General features: G+C 36.0%; 1 protein-coding gene across 3 annotated transcripts in view; it reads right to left on the minus strand.

The window, feature by feature from the left end:
• LOC131436607 (uncharacterized) overlaps positions 1-24,539 on the minus strand; it is a 593,756-nt gene that overhangs the window by 73,588 nt on the left and 495,629 nt on the right. For all 3 annotated transcript variants that reach the window (XM_058605425.1, XM_058605424.1, XM_058605423.1), the window contains 4 exons: positions 23,211-23,400; positions 18,101-18,237; positions 17,457-17,534; positions 4,997-5,136 (listed from right to left, as the gene is read on the minus strand). In XM_058605425.1, the coding sequence (XP_058461408.1) occupies positions 4,997-5,136; positions 17,457-17,534; positions 18,101-18,237; positions 23,211-23,400 (545 nt within the window). The remainder of the gene's footprint in view (positions 1-4,996; positions 5,137-17,456; positions 17,535-18,100; positions 18,238-23,210; positions 23,401-24,539) is intronic.

Raw genomic sequence — 24,539 nt, forward strand, 5'->3', positions numbered from 1 at the left:
GGCAAGGCTTTGTAATCGAGTTTCACGTAGGTTTCGTCGTCCATGATTGTGCAGTTCAAATTTCCAGCAAGAATCGTATTGTACAGCTTTCGAACACTCGGCCTGATCGATGCTTCTTGTTTCGGGCTACGCTTTGGTTGTTTCTGCTTCTTATAGGTTCGAAGATTCAAACGTTGTTTAGCACGAAGAACATTTGACTACGAAGTGCCCACTTATTTGGCCACATCCCGAACTGAAACCTCCTACTTTTGTTCGAACGCCTTCAGTATACGTTTATCCAACTGAGGGTTAGCAGGACCTTTTTTTCGACCCATTTTCCGTTTATCCTCAAAGGTGTTATCCTCACCGAACTTCCTGATTGCATTTCGCACGACTTTTTCACATACTCCTTCCATTTTTACTATCTTTCTCAGTGACAGTCCGTGTTCTGTGCACAATTTGTACACAATTTTTCGACGTTGTTCTGCTGAAAGTCCACGCATTTCGAAACAAACTAATTAAAACGAATAAACAACTGCACAAATGGTTAGAGAAGAGCGTAAACAACAGGAAGCAGCCATAAAAATGGACAGATTCTGAACCATTGCGAAATGGCAGCTGTTTTTGGTTGCGTCCATACTTTCTGGGACAGTCTTTAGTATGGAGAAATTCACTTTTTACAAAAAAAATCGGCTGGAAATCAACCTATGAACTCTAAAAATCAGTGTAAGCTTCGTTTTCGTATGAAATTTCACCAGAAAGAAAACTTTCGAAGACCGCAAAACAATCCGACATTTGTAGAAAATATTATTAAAGGAAATCCGGCCCAAGGTCCGAACAATTGCTCATTCCTTAATATATCTAGTAACACTGCTGCTAGTGGTGGTAAAATGATTTTGATTTCTTTTATTATGCTATAACGGTTGATTTGAGTTATTTGATGTCTTCACAAAAGTTTCTAAGCTTAGAATGAAGATTTTTTTAAGTGACTTTTAAGTGGCATGTTCCAAAACTCACTGTAAGGACACAAAAAAAGGTTAACTTTTTAATTTGAAGAAATATTCAATGGATTTTTCTGCAATATTTAAGAAAAAAAATTAATTAATCCCATCCAATCCAATAACTTTGCCGAAGATATAAAATCTTCATTTCTTATAGTTTAGGATATATAGACAATACTATTTTATGCAAACAAAAACAATTTACATGACTTTTTTGCATCTGTAAAAGTAAAGTTTGGAGCATGGTTTGTCACTTAAGAAGAATTTCCAATTTAAGCTGAGTAACTATCGTGAAGACACCAAACAACTCAGATCAACTTTTATAGCATAATAAAAGAAAACCAAATCATATAACCACCACTAGCAGCAGTGTTGCTAGATATATTAAGGAATGAGCCATTGTTCGGACCTTGTGCCGGTTTTCGTTTAATAATTTTATCCACAAATGTCGGATCGTTTTGTGGTCTTCGAAGGTTTTCTTCCTCGTCAAATTTTCTACAAAAACAACACATGTACTTAGTTCGCTAGTACATCTCATCCAAGTCAGTCGATATAATAAAACCGCTTACGTTCGGGACAGAAGATATCAAGTACAGTATTGTGTAGTGAACAATGGAACGACCTCGACATGAGTGAACCAGACGAACAATAGCTACCGCCGACACGAAAGAATACAATTGCTGTTGACTTCAGGCAGTGCAAAACTCGACCTTTGATACGAGAACTTGAAGGTTTGCTTAAGGAGCAAATGCATCTTGCCATTAAACGTGTGCATTTACTTCAATGTAATAAGACGAATAATGTTGTTTACATTCAGTTTTATAAAGAGTTGGATGCAATTCAATTCGCAAAAGACAATAACAATGTGCACTATGTGGAGCACGAGAACATTAAATACAACATTCCAGTATATATGGAAGATAGTGCTATAGAAGTACGTGTGCATGATCTTCCCTCAAGCGTCATCGATTCTTATATTCGCAAAACTATGTCCCAATACGGAGAGATTCTCTCTATCGAAAAAGAAAAGTGGAAAAATTTTTCCCCGGTATTCTAAATGGCGTACGTTTGTTACGCATGCGCTTGAGGAGGCCTATACCTTCTTATGTGACATTCGGTCAGGATACAAGAATACCGTGCAAATCACTTTTTACCTATGACAATCAGATGGCCACATGTCAATATTGCCAAAAAGCTGTTCACTACGGTAAGCCATGTGATAAACCGGAAAAGGAGACAACTATACCAAAGGACAACGGTGCTTCCTTCACATCAACCTCAAGCAACCCCAGTACACCTGTGACAGTCACCAACAACAGGGAAGTATCCCCTTTAACGAAACTATCCAACGTAACCCCTACAGAACAAAGTACACCAGCTGCAGTTAACAGCTTACCATCCAACCAACCAGCAACTGGAACCAATGTACAACAAGGCGCATCTATAGCAACTCTCAACGAGCCCAAGACTACGATCAACAAGGAAAACGAAAATAAAACGGAAATCACACACAACACCGACGATGAAGCAATGGATGATGAGATAAGCCGCGGACGAAGTGACCCCCGATCCTCGTTGGAAATGGAAACTCAACTCCCCCTAGAAAAAGGGTGACAACGAGATCCAATAGCAAAAAAAAATTTAAGTAACAAAAATGTAAGCCAATCGGCCACGTAAAGCTTTTACGCAAAAAAGCCCAGAATAAAAAATTTATTATAAAAAAAAACACATGTACTGATTTTTAGAGTTCAAAGGTTGATCTCTTGCCGATTTTTTTTGTGAAAAGGGAATTTCTCCATATATATTCTCAGATCAAGCACAAATTTTGCATGGTGCTTATGGAATCCAAAAAGAACACGAAAAGTTTGGTGGAGCGAGAAAACAAACCTTTTCATCTTTTTCACATGTAACCTTATTTTTATAAAAATTAATTTATTCAGGCCAATTCGCGTACAGGCTTAACGTGGCCGATTGAGCCATGTTTTTGTTAAATTGTCACCCTTTTTTTCTAGGGGGAGAGGAACTTCCATTTCTATCGTGCGAGGGTTGAGGTGTACTTTGTTCGTGGCTCGTCTCTTCATCCATTGCCGCATCGGTGGCATAGTTGTTAGGACCATATAACCTTGCTCCACCCTATTCAACAACCAGCTATCAGCGGATACCTTGTTATGGTTCGAATTGAAATACCAAAAGCGGTTCCAATCTCAGTGGGATGTATTGATATCAAATAGTGAGTATATTATATTTGAAAGAAACGTGAAATAATTTACAAAAACATTTCTGGCTGAACTTGGGAAAAACTTGTTGAAATACATAATAATAAGAATTTTAAAAATAAGCAAACCCGAACATTCGAAAATCACTCGCTAACAAATATAAATGCAAGCGGTGCCAGTGGTTTTGTTTTGTTTATCTCGTTACCAGATCTACGAATTTTCTCTCCGCTGATTTCTGGTTGCAGGGTCACTGCTTTTCTCCTATTTCCGATTTGAACAAAGAAACATTTTTTCATCTGATTTATAAGCTTATTCACTTTCTCCGAATGAACATGATTCCAAAATAGTCTGACAGCAATACCTGAAGTGCCATGACCATACACAAAACAGAAGCAAAAATAATCTCCGGTCGGGAAAGCCATCAGAAGTGGGAAATTTTCTTTAGCCAGCCTCGTGGGCATCGGTGATGAATTCACTTTCGCGCAGAACAATGAGCGTGTACGAAGTTAACAATAAACTTTGCTAAAAGAAACGCTTATATTGATGTTTATTTGAGTTTAATGAGTTTCTATCCGGTTTCCATTCGAATTGGCCAGCAAACTTCGTCTCACACATCAGACCAAGCCTACAACCACGAACATCGCTTCGGGTGCGCACCTCCTCGCTGAATTCGTCGTCCAGTGCCGCTTTCTCCTGCACTGCGTTTGCTCCACCGAGGGATATTTTTAATAACATCCTACTCCCGGGTGGCAGCACTCTGCCAAATTGAGTTCCACAAGCGCACTGGCGAAGTCATCACCGACCAAACAATCGCGAAAAAAAAACTCTGTTCAACTTTCCATCTTCGTTCCTGAGATGTCTAGTGGGATGGAAATTTATTTAATTTTCGTGATGGCTTCGTCCGACGGAACCGCGACGTCAACGAGTGTAATCCACCGCACAGTTCCAGCAGACATTCCATGCGACGACCATCAGCCAGTATTTCTTTCTTACATTCTGCGGGTTTTACTTTTTGTGGTCGTTGGATCCGGTTTCATTTGAGAATGCAAATGAAACTCCGGAACGTCGTTGCGGGGTATTAGTTCTCATTTTGCAGCCGCGTAATTGTACACTTTGGCAATAATTGCTAAGTACTTCTTGGCTCTTTTGTATTAATTTTATTTTTCCTGACTTTTAGATTTTTTTTTGTTTTTTTTTATACCAACTGAAGCTGATCACAACTTGCTAGATGATACGGAAAAGTTCCCTTCAATTATGCGAATAGCAGAATTTAGTCCCATCAAGGGGAGCAGAAATAACTGTAGCAAAGCCATCATTGCATGACATATTCAAATAATGGCACACATGTGACCACTGCATAATAATTTAACCCATTCCCGTGTCCAGTAATCCTCATGCTATTGATTAACTCTATTGGAAAGCTGCCCATCAAGGACGAATCGCTGCAACCAATCTTGAAACCACTAAGTCTGCATTCTAATTATCGACCAAACCCGTTCGTTTATCCGCAAAATGCTACATCGGCATTCCGAACATGGCATTCGGCAGTCGCTTTACGTGGGGCCCTGCGTCGCCTAATTACAACATCGATTCACTGGCACTGGTCACTGTTCTCATGAAGCCATATTTCGATAATTCAATGCTCGTCAGGAGAATTGACTCGTGAAGCCAGTGTGCCAAGCCCTAGCAAAGATAGCCAATTCCGCCGATTGCCGGTCAGCCTTCCACCGAAGCTGTGAAACTAGCAAATTAAAATATATCCTCCCGTTTCGGGACCATTTTTCACCAATACATACGTACCTTACGGTCGCCGGACCACTGCCCAAATCGAAGGTAAACTCCACGTATCCCATGTTGAGGCACAGCGAAATGTAGTCGCCGTACTCGTGATGTCCGCTGTACAGCAGCAACCCGTCCTCCTGCAGGGGTTTGATGATTATCTGTTTCGGGAACCCGAATCAACCCGTGAAATCCAGAAATGGCAGGACAAGTGACGTGTGTTTTCGCATGAGGTGGCAAACGGTGGCATCAGTATTGATTTTGGATCCGGCATTGACCAAGAACATGATATCCGGGTTACCATGCGGGTGTCCAGGGGTCCGAGTTTGCATCCAACCGGTCATTGAGTCGATGATCCGGTACCCGATCCGGAGCGGCGGGGCGAGAGAAAACATAGAGATGTATTGTTAGCATGTTTGATTCCATATGCAGATGAATGAGAACGGAAAAATGAGTTATTTAATGGCCAGATGATCGAATTCTCGGGTGGGGTGTCGAAAGGGTTCAGCTCTGTGATGATGATTCGAAAATCAGCAAGTCAAAACGATTTGTGGTTGAATAATAGAATTTATGGGATTAGTTGATATTTGGTTGTTTGTAGAATGTAATCGATTCCGATTGCGGATGAACGAGTCGATTATGTATGCAATTTGGGAAGCTTTATGTTCCGGTTGATTGTTCACATTTGTTAGTTTTTTCATGTAGTAATCGAAGGCTTAGCATTCAACTGGTACATGAGATCACATAAATTGCAGTTTAGCACAATCACGTGACAGTTTTGATTTTTCATAGGTCAAACTAAACTCTTTTGTCGTGAATACGACTTATTTTACTATCGGGCGACTTTTCAAAATTTACCCTCTGAGAGAGTGATAAGTTTTTGATCGTGTATATCTCTTGTTTTATCTAACGAATCAACATAATTTTTGCTACATGCCATCGGAAATATGAGCACAATTTTATGATAAAATTTTCAGTTGTTTGACATAATCCCAAATAGTTCAAAATTTAGCATTCCTGAAATTTTTGGTATAGTATAAAAGAGGATAATTCATAAGGCGTGTTTGCCTTTCTCGTATTTTGAAAGCTCATAGCTTAGTGATCTGTGGAAGGATTTATATAATCTAACTACCAATAGAATCGAAAATTTTCAACTTGAACGTGTATTGCAACAACATTGAAGTTTTTCAATAGTACACGATTGAAAAACCTGTATGATTTAACCCATGACAGCACCAGCCAATCAGAACGCGAGATGTCTGCATCTATACAAGAGCATCCATATAAAAGTTGAGTGGTTCATTTTTCCTACCATTTGCTGAGCAACTGTTCCCGAAGCAAGACACACGATAGCAACATCGAGGACCTGTCGTCTCACTGTTTCCCGTTCTGCGAACAGGAAAAGGAATTTTGGCAAAGGGGCTGTCCGTACACCGCTGCCAGTAGCAGGTATAAAATGAAATGTGATGTGAGAAATAGCGTCATTTAAGTTAAAGCAGCTACTCTGAACGCAAGGGACACCGTCAGCACGATGGCACCGAAAACCAGTGGAAAGACAGCCAAAAAGTCCAGCAAGGCCCATTCAAAGCACTTTTCAGTGCTTTTCAGACAATTCAAAGCACTTTTCAGTGCTAAAGATCATTATAAAGAACTAGTTGAATTTTGTCGCTTTCCTACCATTTTCTGTGCAACTGTTGCCAAAACAAGACACACACGAGATCTAAATGCAGATCTTGTTGATTGTGACAATTCAAGGCACATTTTAGTGCAACAGATAATCATTTGGAGTTAATTAAACTTTCAATATTTCCTATCAAAAGATTCATCAAGATGGAAGTTAAAATGATTTGCACCGTCACTAACGCAATCAATTACGAACGGCAATGCGAAAGTGGAAGTGATGATGTTGAACACATCTTTATACTAGTATGGGGTCGTGTGAAAATGTGCCATGCGAAACAGGGTTGCCATATATACAGATTAATCTTTATTATTATTATTATTATTATTATTATAATAATTATTATTATTATTATTCTTATTAATATTATTATTATTATCATTATTATTATTATTTTTATTACTCTTGCATACCGAAGATCGTAGATACATTTCAGACCAGGCCATTGCAATTGTCAAGTACTGAAATTTCGAGAAGAATCAGATATCTTCGAACATCATAGCTTCAATAAAAATAAACTACAAATTTGTCGTACCTAGCCTCCTATATCAACAGATTAAAAAGGAACTGTTTCAAGTTATATAATTGTAGAATAGTAGCTGTTTAATGTAACTAATCTGTACTTGAATGTAGGTGCATCGCTTCAAACTCAATTAGTGAAAAAGGGGAAAGCTTGGTATTTAGTGTAAAAATGGCAGAGTCCAAATTTTTTTTTGCTTCTCTCATGTACAAAGGCTCTATCATCACTGTGAAAACCAACTTTTGAATGTCATATACCATTCGATTTAGCTCGACGAACTCAGCAAATGCCTGTGTGTGTATGAGACAAATAATGTCACTCGGTTTTCTCAGAGATGGCTGAACCGATTTTCACAAACTTAGATTCAAATGAAAGGTCTTATGGTCTCATAGATCCCTATTGAATTTTATCCCGATCCGACTTCCGGTTCTGGAATTACATGGCAATATGTACAGAGGGTGTAACCGAGTTTGCGTATAAAAACTGCCCCAAACAGAAAAAAATATTGATATACGCTGTTTGAAAGGGTTTATATAGGAGATGATTTTCCCAACATTTCAACCCTTTAACTGCCATATTGCTGGAGCTATATAGTTGTAGAATAGCATCTGTTTAATGTAACTAATCTGTACTTGAATGTAGGTGCATCGCTTCAAACTCAATTAGTGAAAAAGGGGAAAGCTTGCACAATTCATACAATCAATCAACTAACTGATATTCGGAAAAGTGATGGGAGCGTGCCAGTTTTTTTCGTATTAATGACATCCAGTTATGTCTCTGACATTACCCACCCGACTTTTTTGTTTTCATTTAAAATATGTAGACTACAACTTATGCCACTGCACAGTGGTCCAGGAAGCAAAATTAGCAGGAAACAATTGTTTACGCTTTTATTATTGGCCTCAGAGATTTGAAGTCTTCGGCACATTAGTTCCACTTAATAAACTGCGTGTTTCGGCCATTGTGGTTTCAGGGTGGTCCTAAAACAAACTATGAATTAAAAAATCATTTCAAAATCTGGATGAGATAGAACAATGCATCCTTCCACAATAATTTAGAATAATCAATTTAAGGCAACTTTGTCGAAGATATTGGTTGTGCTTCTTAAAAAAACAGTTTTTATTCAATAACTTTTTCATTTGAATTTTTTCAATAAAGTAATGTTCTAAGAAATTCAGGACCCTAAAAAGACGCAACTTTTAGTGGAAGAAGATTTTTTTTATACTACCTGGTTCAAAAGTTATGTAAGATTTTAACAATAAAATACGCCTTTTTCAAATAACGGTTTCTAAAAATGGCGCAATCCGAAAAAAAATTTTTTGATTGCATTTGATAGCTTGTACTTTTTTATATAATATGAGAAAAAATTGGAAAACAGTTATTTTTCTATCTCATTTAAATCAAAACTTCGTGCAAGTATTTTTGTACGTTATCATATAACATCTAGCTTAGTAATATACTAAGGAGTGTTAGAAAAAGGAATTGATAGTGTATTTTCATAACAAATATTTAAAATCTATTCTTTGTACTTTTTAAACTTTTTATCTTTCTCACAAAGAAGGTTTTTTTATAGAAAGGTTTTACAACCACTGTGAAAACTGATTTCTGAACAGAAATCCGTAAAGCCGAATATCATATACCAATCAAAAGTGTTTGTGTTTGTCACATTTTTGCGCACAAATTTTTTCCGGAGATGGTTTAACTGATTTTTACAAACTCAGTTTCAATGGGGATTTCAGAGAAATCTCATAATTTTCATTCCATTTATATGCAATTACATGGTGAAAAGCGTAAACAAATCAATTTCCTAGTGTTTCTTATAAGTAGTAATGCAAAGGACGGGGATTTTCCTAAACTACTTAGTAAAATGATTGGAACAGTAAGTATATTAACAAGTATCATATTACAATATTAGATGCCGCGTATTTTCTGGAAGGAAAACTTTGTTAGTATTTTTGTTTGTTTTGTTTTCCAGAGAAATTACGGGATCGGAAGTCATTAGAAGCCTTAAGAACAGATCTTCCAAGTTGACCTGTCTGTTGAATTTTCTTGTATTATTTTTTCTAAATCTTCGAATGCATTTGTTTCTCGTTTCTGCTGCTTCTTCTAAGAACATTCCAATTGGAAGAATTGCATATTGTACAATAGTCACTCCATGCACGAGTAATTTTTGTACAGTTGGTGACAAAGCGTACCAACCATACAACTTGCAGTATAGTTCATGTGTACTTTTCGTATATATTCTAAAAGACAACACATCGATCTCCATTTGCTGTTAATTAGTGATAGTATAACATAAAATCTTTCCAATGAATCATGATCCAGTCCTGTAATTTTAGCAACTATCTCTCTTCTTTAAAAAAAAACCGCCTCACAACATTACCGCTGTTTCCTTCCCCTGGCCGAGGCTCACTGATTCGTAGACCCAATTCCTCTTGATTATTTTCCTTTGAAATTTTCCACGTTGGTTTCTCCAAGCACAAACGAAAAGAAATCTTGAGAAGCAACTCCATAGTGCGAATATACACATGCGTATTGGTACTGAATCGCCAAAACTGATGAAACTGACATGACAAAACGCAAAACTAACCTGACGCAACACTTGCTCAGTTCAAATAATCGTGCAGTTTTTTATTGAGAGTTTTTATGGAAAACTGAACGTGTATGGGCCGCTTTAGGTTTCACACGAACATAACATAATCACACAAACTACGCTGAATGAACATCATTTGACAGATAACGGTGCTATTGTTAATTTAAGCATCGGTATATGTTAAACAAAAACTTGATTCATCATGAAGTTGTCATGTGATCTTGTAAAACTTAATTCGTTTTTTTTTTCACCGCAGTCAATCTCAAACGAATGAACACGCTTTAACAATTTAGTAGTACTGTCACGTGTTTTTCTCGCGCAAAACGGAACTTTTAACGACTTTTTCGTAGTTGAGCCCATGGTATGAAAGCAGGGTTGATAACCTTGTTAAAATTAACTTTTCTTTACGTTTCGTCTTAGACTCGTCAGTGCAGAGCACTTCAAATTGAACTGCTTAATACAAACTTAAACAGTTCAACTTAAACCGTTAAGCAGACATAAAGTTAATGGTATTTGCAAAACACTTATTAATCGGCACCGAAGTGCCATGTCTTTGCTGACGTGCCGAACGGAAACGTGATTTTCGGCTAATACTGGCCGATTCAGGTATGATCATTCGGTGCCAATTAATAAGTGTTTTGCAAATAGCATTACATTTACGTCTGTATAGCGGTTCAAGTTGAACTGTTTAAGTTTGCATTAAGCAGTTTAATTTGAACTGTTCTGCACTCACGAGTCTAAGACGAAACATAAGGAAAAGTGAAAACGGTTATGTGCCCTAAGCACAAACTTAGGTTAACCCCTAAATGACTTGTTAAAATTGTTCAAATAAAATATTCTTCACTATCATGCTATATGGTAACGTACAAAAATACTTGCATGAAATTTTGTTTTAAATGAGATAGAAAAATAACTGTTTTCCATTTTTTTCTCATATTATATAAAAAAGTACGAGCTATAATATGCAATCAAAATTTTTTTTTTCGGATTGCGCCATTTTTAGAAACCGTTATCTAAAAAAGGCGTATTTTATTGTTAAAATCTTACATAACAATTGAATCAGGTAGTATAAAAAAAATCTTCTTCCACTAAAAGTTGCGTCTTTTTAGGGTCCTGAATTTCTTAGAACATTACTTTATTGAGAAAATTCAAATGAAAAAGTTATTGAATAAAAACTGTTTTTTTTAAGAAGCACCCTAACTAAGGATATGTTAACCGTTCTAATATAAAAACGGTTAAAGATACACAACCAATATCTTCGACAAAGTTGCCTTAAATTGATTATTTTAAATTATTGTGGAAGGATGCATTGTTCTGTCTCGTCCAGATTTTGAAATAATTTTTTAATTCATAGTTTGTTTTAGGACTACCGTAAAACTACAATGGCCGAAACTCGCAGTTTATTAAGTGGAACTAATGTGCCGAAGACTTCAAATCTCTGAGGCCAATAATAAAAGCGTAAACAATTGCTTCCTGCTAATTTTGCTTCCTGGACCACTGTGCACTGGATAGAATAGTTAAAAGCACGTCACAGTCTAACGATTATTTTTTATTTGATTCGTTAATTCACAAAAATCTACCATGAGCTTTCTTCAACAAATTATCAGTAACTGAAATAAAACCTGTTCTATTCAATCTAGTCGTGCATGCATGCAATTATGCCTTTCTTACATCACTAATATTGTCATTCACGACACTTTGATAGTCTCCCGAACACTTTCACAATAAAAGATTAATTTGGGCATTGGGTTATTCAAACTTACAAATTGAAGTTTCTAACTTATTTAAAGTATTTGCATCTTCATTATAATTGTATCACACATCGGCCGATCAAAGTCTGAATGTGCTCGTATACAGCAAACAATCATTAAATTCACAGGTAACGCAAATGCACATATGACTCAATTCATTAAAACGTAATACGGAAAATTACTGAATGTTACATGAATGATTGTAATATTGGTCAAACTCGCCCAACATTTCAGGCAACCGTGTAAACTAACGCAAGCTTTTGCCCTTAAAAATATGTCAGGAATCATTAGGTATGTGTTAGATCAACTGTAAAAATGAGTCATTTGTTACGCTCGAATATGTCGGTCTCATAAGACGTAAATTTACACGATTTTTTGTAGGTGAGTACACACTTAGCAAAATTTACATCTCTATAGTTGCACATGAAAAGAGCGTCACGATTTACTTACATTCACAATTCAAAGCATGTAAAGATAAGTCATATCATTATCTTCACAGCTGAATCTTACATCGATACAGACACAAAATTCATTTTCACATGTCAGAAGATATAATGTTGTGTCATCACCGAATAAATTACGGTATGCTTGAATTTACGTCAAGCGTAAATTTCATTTTTTTTACAGATACCATTCATAACAACTTAAATTTTCAAATGACGTAATATTCCACTCGTACAGAATTTTACAGGTCCCGAATGTAATTTATACTCGGCTACCAAGTGCCGCTGTATGGATTTATACGTATCAATTATCCATCAAGCTTTATGAATTTTACAGGTGACAGAATTCTACAAACGATACAATTCACAACTACTTAATTTTTCAAATGACGCAATATTCCACTCGCACAGAAATTTACACGTTCCGAGTGAAATTTGCACTCGGCTACCAAGTGCCACTGTATGGATTTATATGCATCAATTATTCAATGAACAGATATGAGCTCTGTGGTTCAGTCCAGTAACCGATATGTTTGTGATCTAATGTTTCTTGGTTAAAGTCGCGCTGCTTGCTAACGATCTTTTGTTTTTTATTTCGTTTGATTAAGCCATGTAATTTTCAAATCACATAATTTTACATGTTCTTGGATGAAACTTTGTGTGAAATACGACGCTCCATTTATGTGCATCTTATAAGATGTAAAATCACAAGATTTTTTCGAACTGTGTTCTTTTTTTTTGTGCATCTTATAAGTTTACTTCTGATACTGATAAAGAGGTCGCGTTTAGCGATGAGTAATTAAATGTGTTTCAACATTCTGAACACTAATTAAATAAAATTCAGCAACTAAACACCCCTTTTTGATATTTCCATTTTTATTTACATGTGCACCTCGGGAAATACAGGGTGATATGCACCAAAAATGTGAAAATAATTCCTTAAAAATGTGAAAAAAATGTTACTCACTTTTCTCGGAGATGGCTGAACCGATTTCCACAAACTTCCAATTTTAATTCGGCTTAAACCCCTGCTTCCGGTGGTAGGGTACTTAGTGTAAAAATGGCAGTTTCAAAATTTATTTTGCCTTTCTCATATACAAAGGCTATATCATCACTTTGAGAACCGACTTTTGAATGTCATATACCATTCGACTTAGCCCGACGAACTCAGCAAAAAGGCCTGTGTGTGTATGAGACAAATAATGTCACTCGATTTTCTCAGAGATGGCTGAACCGATTTTCACAAACTTAGATTCAAATGAAAGGTTTTATGGTCCCATAGATCCCTATTGAATTTTATCCCGATCCGACTTTCAGTTGTGGAATTACATGGCAATATGTGCAAAGGGTGTAGCCGGGTTTGCGTATAAAAACTGCTCCCAAACAGAAAAAAATATTGATATACGCTGTTTGAAAGGGTTTATATAGGAGATGATTTTCCCAACATTTTAACCCTTTAACTGCCATATTGGTGAAGTAAGGGTGGTTCCTCTGATTTTGATTTCATTTAAATTGTTCCAGAACCTCTTTAGCAAAAAAATTTAAAAAAAAATTAGGAATATTGTTGGAGTTATGGGAAACCTTTCTGATTTTTACAGACTTTTTCAAAATGTATTTTATGTGAAAAAAATGTTCAAAATTTTCCAATTTTTTTAATCGCGCTTACAATTTTGGTACCACTCTAGATTTTACATCAAAAATAAATCATTTATGAGTACATTACGCTGTATTTTTTTGCAGATTTTTAAAAAAATGTGGACGGGTATAATATCAGACTTTAAAAAAATTAATCATTCGGAAAACCATGCGTCCCGATCAAATTGTCATCATCCGATGGAGACGCATGGTATTTAGTTCTAAAATCATATATCACAAGCCCTTAGAACTGAATACCATGCGTTTCCATCTACAACTTGAGTTCAGGGCTTAAGAAAGAATTTTCATAAGGAAGGACCAGTGAGAGAAACATGAATTGACAAACATTTAGGTTTAAACATACGGTTTTTAGTTTTTATTTATTAACTGATAAGTAGTTTTACATAACTTTATTTAGTAAAAATTCTAAATGACAATTAAGTTATTGTTCTTTTCCAGAAAAAAGTAATCCAACATACCAAGCGCAAAATCTAGGAAAATCCGAAATCAAGCGAAATCTAGAAAACTATCAGTTTTAAGGTAAAATGTTCGTCGACGTTCTGTATCACATGGTATGAATAGCCAAGTTGCCTGAAATTGCTCAAAAAGATAGCTAAAGTCAAACGGCTTAAGGTCATAAAGACGGATTAATCAAACTGGGATCGGACTGACCGTCGAAACCAAATGTATGAGAGGGTAAGGCTTTAAAATATAACTCGAATAATGGTGCGTGGCGATTATATCCTGGTGGTTCATGAATTCGTGTATTCATTCATTTATGACCGCGGTTAACGATACAAGAAAAGTAATACGCCACCATTAGAAATCAATCAACGGCGTATAAACCATGGGTTTCAAAAGTTGCTTGGAGATCCACCTATCATACATACAGCTGAAATTGGACAGCAGGGCGTGTCATCAGGATAACAGACAGCAAACATTTGACAATGGTTCTTGAATGTGATTCGGAAGGTTCAAGAAAAAGAGAAGCAGTGGTCATGATCTGCGCTGTATGGGAACGACTTCTAGAAACATAATAAACGAGCTTGAGCTGATACGTGAGAAAAGTACTCCACGAAACACCAGAAAAAACCACTAAGTGCAAGTAAGTTCGATGAACTATATTTACGAAAGCGTTTGAAATTCAATTTTTATGCATAGCTCAGTTTCTCATTCATTCTTATTTAATACATATTTCGATTAAAGCAATAAAACAATACGATTTTCCGAAACTGTTTAATAAAGGGGTCCTTTTCAGGAAATATCAGTAAACTGAAAATATTATTTTAAAAGAATATGTTGTTTGTATAGAAAATCGACGATGCGAATTAATATGTTCTTTTTGGGCCTTCGGGCCTTGCTGCAGGCACTTCGACTTGATTTCTATTTGGTTTATAGTATTTCTTAGACTGTTAATAGCTAACCTCGAAACCTCTAGACCAAGATGTTGAAATTAGAAACGAATTACAACCGTCCACTGGCACACATGTTCACTAATGCATTCGCTACATCATTGCTTGGTAAATCGACCCAAGCGTGCGGGCGTGTGTAAATAACACAAGGAATAAAATTCTTTTATCATTATTAATTACGTCAATACTCAAGCCCTGAGCTCAAGTGTTAGATGGAAACGCATGGTATTTAGTTCTAAGGCATGTGATATATGATTTTAGAACTATGTTATCTTTTGATGTACTTAACCCAACAACATATTTTTGATGTAGAACACATCTCTATTTTCTATATAGGGGTGCAAATTAGAAACTCAAGGAAAAATACACGTAGAAATGTGGTCAGGTTTTAAACACTTACAGTTCAGTATATTTTATATCAATTATTAATATAATTTCATTATTTGATTGGAAATATTTTTAGGATTCGATTTGAATGTATCAAGCCACGTATTTTCAATGAAAAATTGTTGAAATTTTGATTAGTAGCGAGTAGTGTCCTATTTTGTCTGCTAAAAATCTCCGGCATATCGGTTTTCCCTGACATAGACGACGGTTTTGAAGGAGTAAGCGATATATCAAAAGGAAAGCATCGCTCTGATTAGTCAATAGATGCAAAAGCGAAGCTGTTGGAAGCACGTGAATCTATAAATAGAAGCAAAATTATAGCTAACGTTTCAGTCCTACGCGTAGCATGCTAGAGGTACGTTGTTGCTAGAGGTACGTTGTTGCTAGACAGCAATACAAAAAGTGCCATAAAACGATTTGAAGCTCTTGAGTCATGCAAGCTCGGATGAAATTCCATGTTATGTCGTTTCACCTGAGAAATTGACATCTACCCCAGGGTAAATTTTGAGTGCTTAATACTAATTTCTAATTTATATAAGATGAACTCGATTGATAATGAGAAAAAGTTCATCGCTTCAACCGAAATCGCAGAATGGTAGAGAAACTTAACGTTATAAAAATAACTGCTTGCATACAAAACTTGAACACAAGCTTGGCGAAGAGAAGCTTTATATCAAAATCTGTATTAAAAGTATATAATGATATAATTGCATACATTTGGGATATTGGTGTAATTTCGTCGGCTATAAAGCAGACAATGTTCGGTGTTGGTTGCTTATCAAGATAAATTTAGGCAGACTCTCGTGCAATTGCGGATTCAAAAGTGAGACGATTGATTGAACTGTTTGATTGAAATTTTGGTTGCCTTCTTCCACATCAATGGCTCGAACAACCACATGGGGCTGATCCTTGTAGTTTTTTTTACAAGCTATCGGTAATATGATTAGTAATTCGTGATTAAATTTTCAACAGCATGAAAAAAAACCCTAAAAATTATTGTAAAACAAAGTTTTCTAAAACATCAGTAAGAAGAAACCAAGTATAAAGCGTGAAAGTCTCATTTCGTAAGGAGGAGCAGTCGCAATGATAGTAGACCTTTTGCGTGGTGTAAAGCCTCAAACGCTCAGGGCACAGAGCCAGTTTTCAGGATAATTTGATAAGCTTGGTGCAATTTCCGCAGTGCAAAATTCGCAACAGTGTTTAATATCTTAGAGAATCACACAATTTGGCCCTTCTGAATGCCAGAAATTTATCTCGCACGGCATTTTGATAACTTTTTTCACTGATATATTTAAATCCGAAACGAAATGATTGACATCAAAATTCTGTATAGTTCTATTCAGAACAATTATTGTATACCCAAAGAATTATGCGAAATTTTTTTTCACTATACTGTATACGGCCCATATTTCAACCACTTGTAGTTTGTAGTAGAACTTTCTGCTGATTTGCTATATAAAATGCATAGCACCGACTTAGAAATCATTACTAAAAGGTTCCTTCCAGAACCAACATTATTTTATTATAAAGAACTATACTGGTTATTTCGTAATATTTAATTGTGTGTCAGAATGTTTAATGTAACCAATATGAACTTTAGCTTAGGAGTATCGTTCCAAATTCTAGTAGTGAAAAAGAGGAAAGCTTGCACAATGCACACAATCGATCAACTAATTGATATTCGAAAGTATAAAGAAAGAGTGTCAGTTTTATTCGTATTCACGACATCCAGTTATGTCTCTGACATTACACACCCGTACTTTTTAATCCAGATCACCTCAATTTAAACTGTTGATTAGAGTATTTTAGCAGAAATAAGCTTGAGTTATTCCCAATGTTAGATGATACGTTACGCTAAAATTTCAAGCAAATTTTATTTTGGTGCAAGGTTTAGGAAGCATATCATTATTCAATTTAACGATGCTCTCGAAAACCGATTTGCTTATTTTTGCATACCATACCATTTTACATGTAATCTGTATAACAAAATAATACTTTTCCAGAACATCAATTTTTATGATATTAAAAATTTAAACGGCCCTCGAGCGTCTAAACTTACCTTCAGCTCGAACCAAATGATGCAGCTATCGCCCAGGGGAGCAAAGCGCAGGTACGAAGAACCATTAAACGAAGGCACCTGTGGGAAAAGAAAAGGATACAAAAAGTAATTAAACCATTTGTTAAACTGCTACTGGCAGGAAGGAAGGTACCGTTTGCCAGAATTGCACTTGAGAACTCGGAGAAGCCACCCACCGAGCGGTTTCTAGCGTTTGCATTTACGAACGTATAACAATCTTCTTAAACTGAAGTTGAAAATTGTGTTTAGTTATATTTTCACTTCTCCGTTGTTTAAAATTTAGTTGAAATGCAATGGAATGGGTTATGGCTGGGTTAGCTCACACTAGAAAAAAAGTTTTCATTTTTCAACCGAAAGTTACATGAAACCGAATATTTAGAGGAAATGGAAATTCTGACGGTGGCTCGAACAATAATTTAGCTAAATCGTCTAAATTTGTGGTATAACACAACGGGGAACACAGCCACGTACTTCACTTTCCACCTCTCCCTGGGAGGATTCCGTCCACTGTTCCGTACCCCAGCAGCTAACCACTGCAAAATAGTTAAAAGCGCATTTTGGTTCGCAAATTAAAACCGCCCATCCCGATAGCTCCGGAAGGAGGAAAATGATACGGAACCACGTACCTGTAAATCCAGTCTCATTTCGCATAAATCACCGCCGAATCCCAGCGGACACAGACAGATTGCTCCGTCGTCTGACGGGAGACACTTTCCGCCATGCTGACACGGATACCGGCTGCACCGATCGGTGACACATTCCTCTGTTGATTGCGCGTTGTGCCGTGACAGACACCGACCGGCCGGTTAGTGATGATGTTAATATTGTTGTTGTTGTTGTTGCAATAATGGCAGCGATGGGTTCGTGGAAAAAAAAGGAGATGAGAAAAAAAAACGATTCCAATTACATCGCAATGTTTTTGGGGGATTTCATCGGTGCCATAGAACTATTGGCCACAGACGCACAGAATATTCAACGGATGTCACCAATGGTAGGGAGAGTTGTTGAACAAAAAAAAAAGTAATGATACAAGCGTGTATGATACAACAACAAAAAAATCAACGGCACCGATTTCGGTAGCTAAAGTAGAATTAATTATTATTTAATTAAACCGTTACTGTACAGGGAAATGTGGAAATCGTTACAATTGAACTGTGGACCGAACTTTTGATACCTTATTTTCCGATTGGCCATTCCGTTGTTGTCAGTAACAAATTGTACAAAATATTTACGCATCAATACCGCTTATACAATTATTTTACGAAATGTGATGTGTCAGGCTCAAGAGCAAGGTTATTTGAAAATCAATTAATTTTTCGCCTCGCAGAATTGATCGTAGCATACTTTGAACAAAGTTAATAACAGTCAATAAGTGCTGCCAAGTAATTTTTTTTTTTGTTTTACTAGTGGCAAAATACTTCTAAAAGTTAAAGGGTATGATTATTGTAGTCTTTGAAAACAAAGTTACCCATTTAAAAAATCGTATAATGCCAAAACAGACTTGATCTTTAGTAGGCTCAACATCAACGTTGTGTCAATTATGGTCAATTATGTAGGTTTTGTGGGATATTTGAGCGAATATACATTTGAGTTCTTTATTTTGTCGTGAATACGACTTACTTTACTATGGGGAGCCTTTTCAAAATGTACCCTCTGAGAGAGTGATAAGTTTTTGATCGTGATTATCTCTTGTTGTATCCAACGAATCAACATAATTTTTTCTACATGCCATCGGAAATATGATCACAATTTTATGATAAAATATTCAGTTGTGTGACATAATTTCATATAATTCAAAATTAAACTTCTCTGAAATATTTGATATGAACGAGTATCAAAGAGGATAATTCATTAGACACGTTTGCCTTTCTCGTATTTTTAAAGCTCATAGCTCAGTGATCTGTGAAAGGATTTATATAATATATCTACCAATAGAATCGAAATTTTTCAACTTAAACGTGTATAGAAAAAGCATTAACACTATTGAAAAACCTGTCTCATTTGACCCATGTCAACACCACCAATCAGAACGTGTTCTGAGGAAGAAAACAAAATATCTGCTGCTGTACAACAAATCATTCGAGAAAAATGTTCCGAACAGTGCTTAATATCGTAGTGAGTTCCACAATTTGGTCCTTCTGAAAGGCAGGAATAAATCCCGTACAGCATCCTGATAGTTTCGTTGAATTAAATGCAAATCCGAAATGAAATAATCGACATTAAAATTCTGTATGCTGCTATTTTTATAGCCGTTAGGACCGCCCATTAGTGAAAAAGCTACAAACGAAGTCAGGTAAAAACAAGCCTCTCATAAAAATTGAATCAGTTTGGATTCTATCGCCACTGCGAGCAGATATATTTTGTGTCGTTTGCAAAGCTAGTTTCGCTTCTGACAAGAGCGATTACGTCACAGCTGCCAGTCATTTGCATTGGTGAGAAAGCAACGGTGGAGAGCATTTCACAAAATTAGCCGTTCTAATGGCTCTAAAAGTTTTCTGAAAAACTATTAGGATTTCTTGCTCGCAAATCGAAGGGAAATATCCTCAGTTTAGTGCAAATCTAGAACTGTTTGATTTGACTTTTGCACTTTTCGCTGTGTGAAATTTACAGTAATCTAGATCAAGTGAAGCATTCTTTGCTTTTGGGAAAAATTTGGAAAAGGGGAATGCTTGCATAATTCATACAATTGATCAACTAATCAACTAATATTCGGAAGTGTTAAGGAACATGTCAGTTGTTTTCGTATTCACGACATCCAGTTATGTCTCTGACATTACCCACCCGCCTTTTTATCAAAGACATGACATTAAGTTACTCAGCCCTCGCATTTTACGAACAAATCTATAGTTCCACGCTGCAAATGACAGTTTCCCTTTATCATCTAACTCTTAGCATAACTTACATTTTAAAATCACAAGCTTTCGATTTATATTGGAAACTTTTAAGTAGTTTTGGTAAAGAGAAAGTAAACAAAAAAAGGTTCTCATTTTCTGTTAAGTCTTTTTGTTGTGGTACTATAGAAATCATAAGCGAACATATAGTTTTTCTGAAAACGTATCAGAAAGTGACAGTTTCTCTTCGTTTATTTTCTCAACTCTTCAAGTGAAATTTTTGCAAAATTAAATCATAAAATAACTTGCTACTTGCTACTTGTTACTTGTTACTTGTTACTTGTTACTTGTTACTTGTTACTTGTTACTTGTTACTTGTTACTTGTTACTTGTTACTTGTTACTTGTTACTTGTTACTTGTTATTTGTTACTTGTTACTTGTTACTTGTTACTTGTTACTTGTTACTTGTTACTTGTTACTTGTTACTTGTTACTTGTTACTTGTTACTTGTTACTTGTTACTTGTTACTTGTTACTTGTTACTTGTTACTTGTTACTTGTTACTTGTTACTTGTTACTTGTTACTTGTTACTTGTTACTTGTTACTTGTTACTTGTTACTTGTTACTTGTTACTTGTTACTTGTTACTTGTTACTTGTTACTTGTTACTTGTTACTTGTTACTTGTTACTTGTTACTTGTTACTTGTTACTTGTTACTTGTTACTTGTTACTTGTTACTTGTTACTTGTTACTTGTTACTTGTTACTTGTTACTTGTTACTTGTTACTTGTTACTTGTTACTTGTTACTTGTTACTTGTTACTTGTTACTTGTTACTTGTTACTTGTTACTTGTTACTTGTTACTTGTTACTTGTTACTTGTTACTTGTTACTTGTTACTTGTTACTTGTTACTTGTTACTTGTTACTTGTTACTTGTTACTTGTTACTTGTTACTTGTTACTTGTTACTTGTTACTTGTTACTTGTTACTTGTTACTTGTTACTTGTTACTTGTTACTTGTTACTTGTTACTTGTTACTTGTTACTTGTTACTTGTTACTTGTTACTTGTTACTTGTTACTTGTTACTTGTTACTTGTTGTCATCGAATTAGGAATTTTTAAACGCATTAACTTAACAACATAATTTATATGTCAAATATGCTTTTTTTATTCCGTTTATTCATATTTGGCCTTATCCTGTTTGCGGTCGTTCGCCGGATAAATATGTTTTCATGTTTAATATTTATTTATAATGAAAAATAGAAAACATTTTTGATTCTTTAAATGTACGGATCCATTAAAAAAGTCTAAATCCGGGAGGTTTCCCCCCTATCTCTTTTCTGTTTGGGTGACCCTGGCTATCGAGACAAATATGTGAAATCAGTGCAAACGCTTATTTCTATGTATGTAGCATCGTCGTTTTAAATTGAGTTTTGAAATTTTGAGCACTCTACACCCGATAAATCCGGAACGATAGTCTGATGTGGATGGAACTTCGAAGCAACCTATAAGGCCACCTTTTGTTTGAGCCCTACTCCGGTAACCAATAAGCACATACTAATGCCGCATTATGACAGCAAATAACAGCTGATTGGCATTTCAATCGCACTTGAGACTAAATTCAGATCGACTTTAACAAAATATCCGGGAAAGCTGAATTATGATTGATTTACAACAGATGAGCTTTTAGATTTCAGATATAGAGCTATAAACATTTTTGGTGCTCATAAAAGGCTATTTTAATACCATTATTAGTGCTTACTAGTAACTGGGTAGTTTAAAAATATCAATTTAACTATATCGGAGAAATCGTAATGTGTACCATTATTTCAGAGTTTTTTGCCATCATTTCCGGTTCATCAGAAACCGGGGACAAGTTTAGCCAAAACCGATTTGTTTGTTCATCAACTGACAGAATCTATAATTTGGAACAGTTTTCAACCACAGTTCCGTAGAAGTTGTATGGTCTTTGCATCGTCTACCTTAAATGAAGGTTCGAATTTGTCAACACTCTTTTCCTTATATTTCCGGAACTGGTAGTCGCATCCGGATAAAATGTTTTTGTAGACTATGTGGTCATAAGACTTTACTTTTTAATCAAAAAACGAGTTTGCGTTTTCCATTCTTTTGCACATTCCTTACCATCGATCCGTAACCTGAATTCGAATCTAGATGATGAAATTCAATAGCAGACTATGAGACCATCAGACCTTTCATTTCAATCTAGTATGCGAAAATGTTTCAGCGTTTTATGAGCAAATCGAAAGCACTTTTTTCCATCTAATGAACATTTCACCCGTTATTCTGGAGCCAAAAGTTAGACCTGAAAAAAATTATGGCAGGCTATGCTACCATAAGACCTTACATTTTTGTCAAAGTAGTCCAAAATAGGCTCAGCGATGTCCGAAAAAATCGAGTGCACTTTTTCCTTCTTTTTCACATACCGAACTCAAATATTACTGTATATGCTTTTTTCTGATAGGTTTGGGAATGAAGGAGTACCGTTCATTTGTAAATACATCAAAATTTAACAATTTTAGACAGATTCCAATTCTGGGGTAGAAATTCATCCCGAAGAGCGTCTACGTGTAGAAAAAGTCACGGGAGTGGACTGTAATCAATATAGCAAACATCTTTAGCTAACAGAGCTCAGAAATCAAAAATAAAAATATTAAATAAATTTAATCATCAACAAAGTATATTGTGATAGAAAATGTTTCGAGGTGCAATGAGTGCAAAAGTCTCTAAATGTGGATCCACTCAATCATTCCTTACCCTTCGGCTAAGCCTTAAACTTCTTATTACATAAATACATAATGTATATAGATTCTTGTCCGAAAAATTGCACAAACATTTAGAAAGGAAAGCTTAACTTATAATGATTAGGATCTGTATATACTCACGAATATCAAAACCGTGCATGACATCACCGACTGGTACGTTCAAGAAATTGTAATCATGTTCATTTGACAGGAACTTCCGAATACAACCGGTAAATCCATTGCTCACGGGCAGTTTCTTATCCAGTCCGGTTATGTTGCCAAATCCGCCGAGAAATACCGGCTCGCGGAAGGTGATCCTGGAGAATAGGCCCTGCAATCAGAACAGTTTGTCAATGTGTGTCTGTTATCCTTTACCTATAAAATTAATGTTTTTTTTTTAAATATAAGGCAGATTACATGAAGTAAACCATGGAATTAGATTTCGTTAGTTTTATTGTTATCGCCTAATGCTGTAGTCTAATGTGACTATTTATTTCTTAAAGCCTCATAGAATTTGTCGAAATACTGCTAAAATGATTACCCAAAACAAATTATTTAGTAATCAAGCCGCGTTCGCATCCTGTTCGAAAGTCATTCCAGTATATTTATGACTCGTAACATTCTGGTTCGAATTTGTGCAATAGCTCGGTCGCTCGGTCGACGGCTTCGCGGTTTGCTGTTATTAATATTGATGTAGGATGGCAAAAATCATAATTGGTCGAGAACCAACCGGTGCCAGTGGATATTCGTTGGTTCTGTTCGGTGCCACCGTGGTCAACCTTTGCGTGTCTAGTGCCCCGATAGAACAGTGTTTGTGGTAGAGAGCCGAAACGTTCAGGGTCGAAACAATGGGATTTTAATTGTGTTTGCTCACTGGATTACTCGAATAGTTCAATTAACTTTGAACGACAACGACCGACCGACCGACCGACGTGTTTGCTAGTTAGTCCGGGTGCTGCTACCGATGACGATGATGCTTGGCTGCTGGGGATGATGGTGATGATGCTGATGACGATGACACAAAGATCCTGTGATTATGCTCAGAGAGCTACCATCGACTGACGATAGCGGGATGTGATGGGCCAAGAAGATAATGATGCTGATTGGATGTGCTGAATATCTTATGCTACGTTGTTTGCACAACCCATCGAAGGCATTTTAGAAATGAGATTTTTGCTAAAATTTGAAACGAGTGCTGGTGATAGTTTAATGTAGACAAATTTCCCAGATTCGGTGTTATCGAGACGGTTGAAGTTTTACGATCTAATCTCTACTCTACTTCAGTGATATGCCACCTTCAATAAAACTATTTCAATATTGGCCAAAGTGCACAACAATACTTTGATTTTATCTTGAGGATGTGAAAATAAACTGTTGAATTAAGTTGAATATTGATACAAATTGTGCCTGAAAATCGAAAGTGGCGCATTGTTGGGATGCTCGACAGTTTCGGTGGTTTTAAGCTTGAGT

This window comes from Malaya genurostris, chromosome 3 (genome assembly GCF_030247185.1).
Source record: "Malaya genurostris strain Urasoe2022 chromosome 3, Malgen_1.1, whole genome shotgun sequence".
In the NCBI taxonomy this organism is placed as follows: Eukaryota; Metazoa; Arthropoda; class Insecta; order Diptera; family Culicidae; genus Malaya; species Malaya genurostris.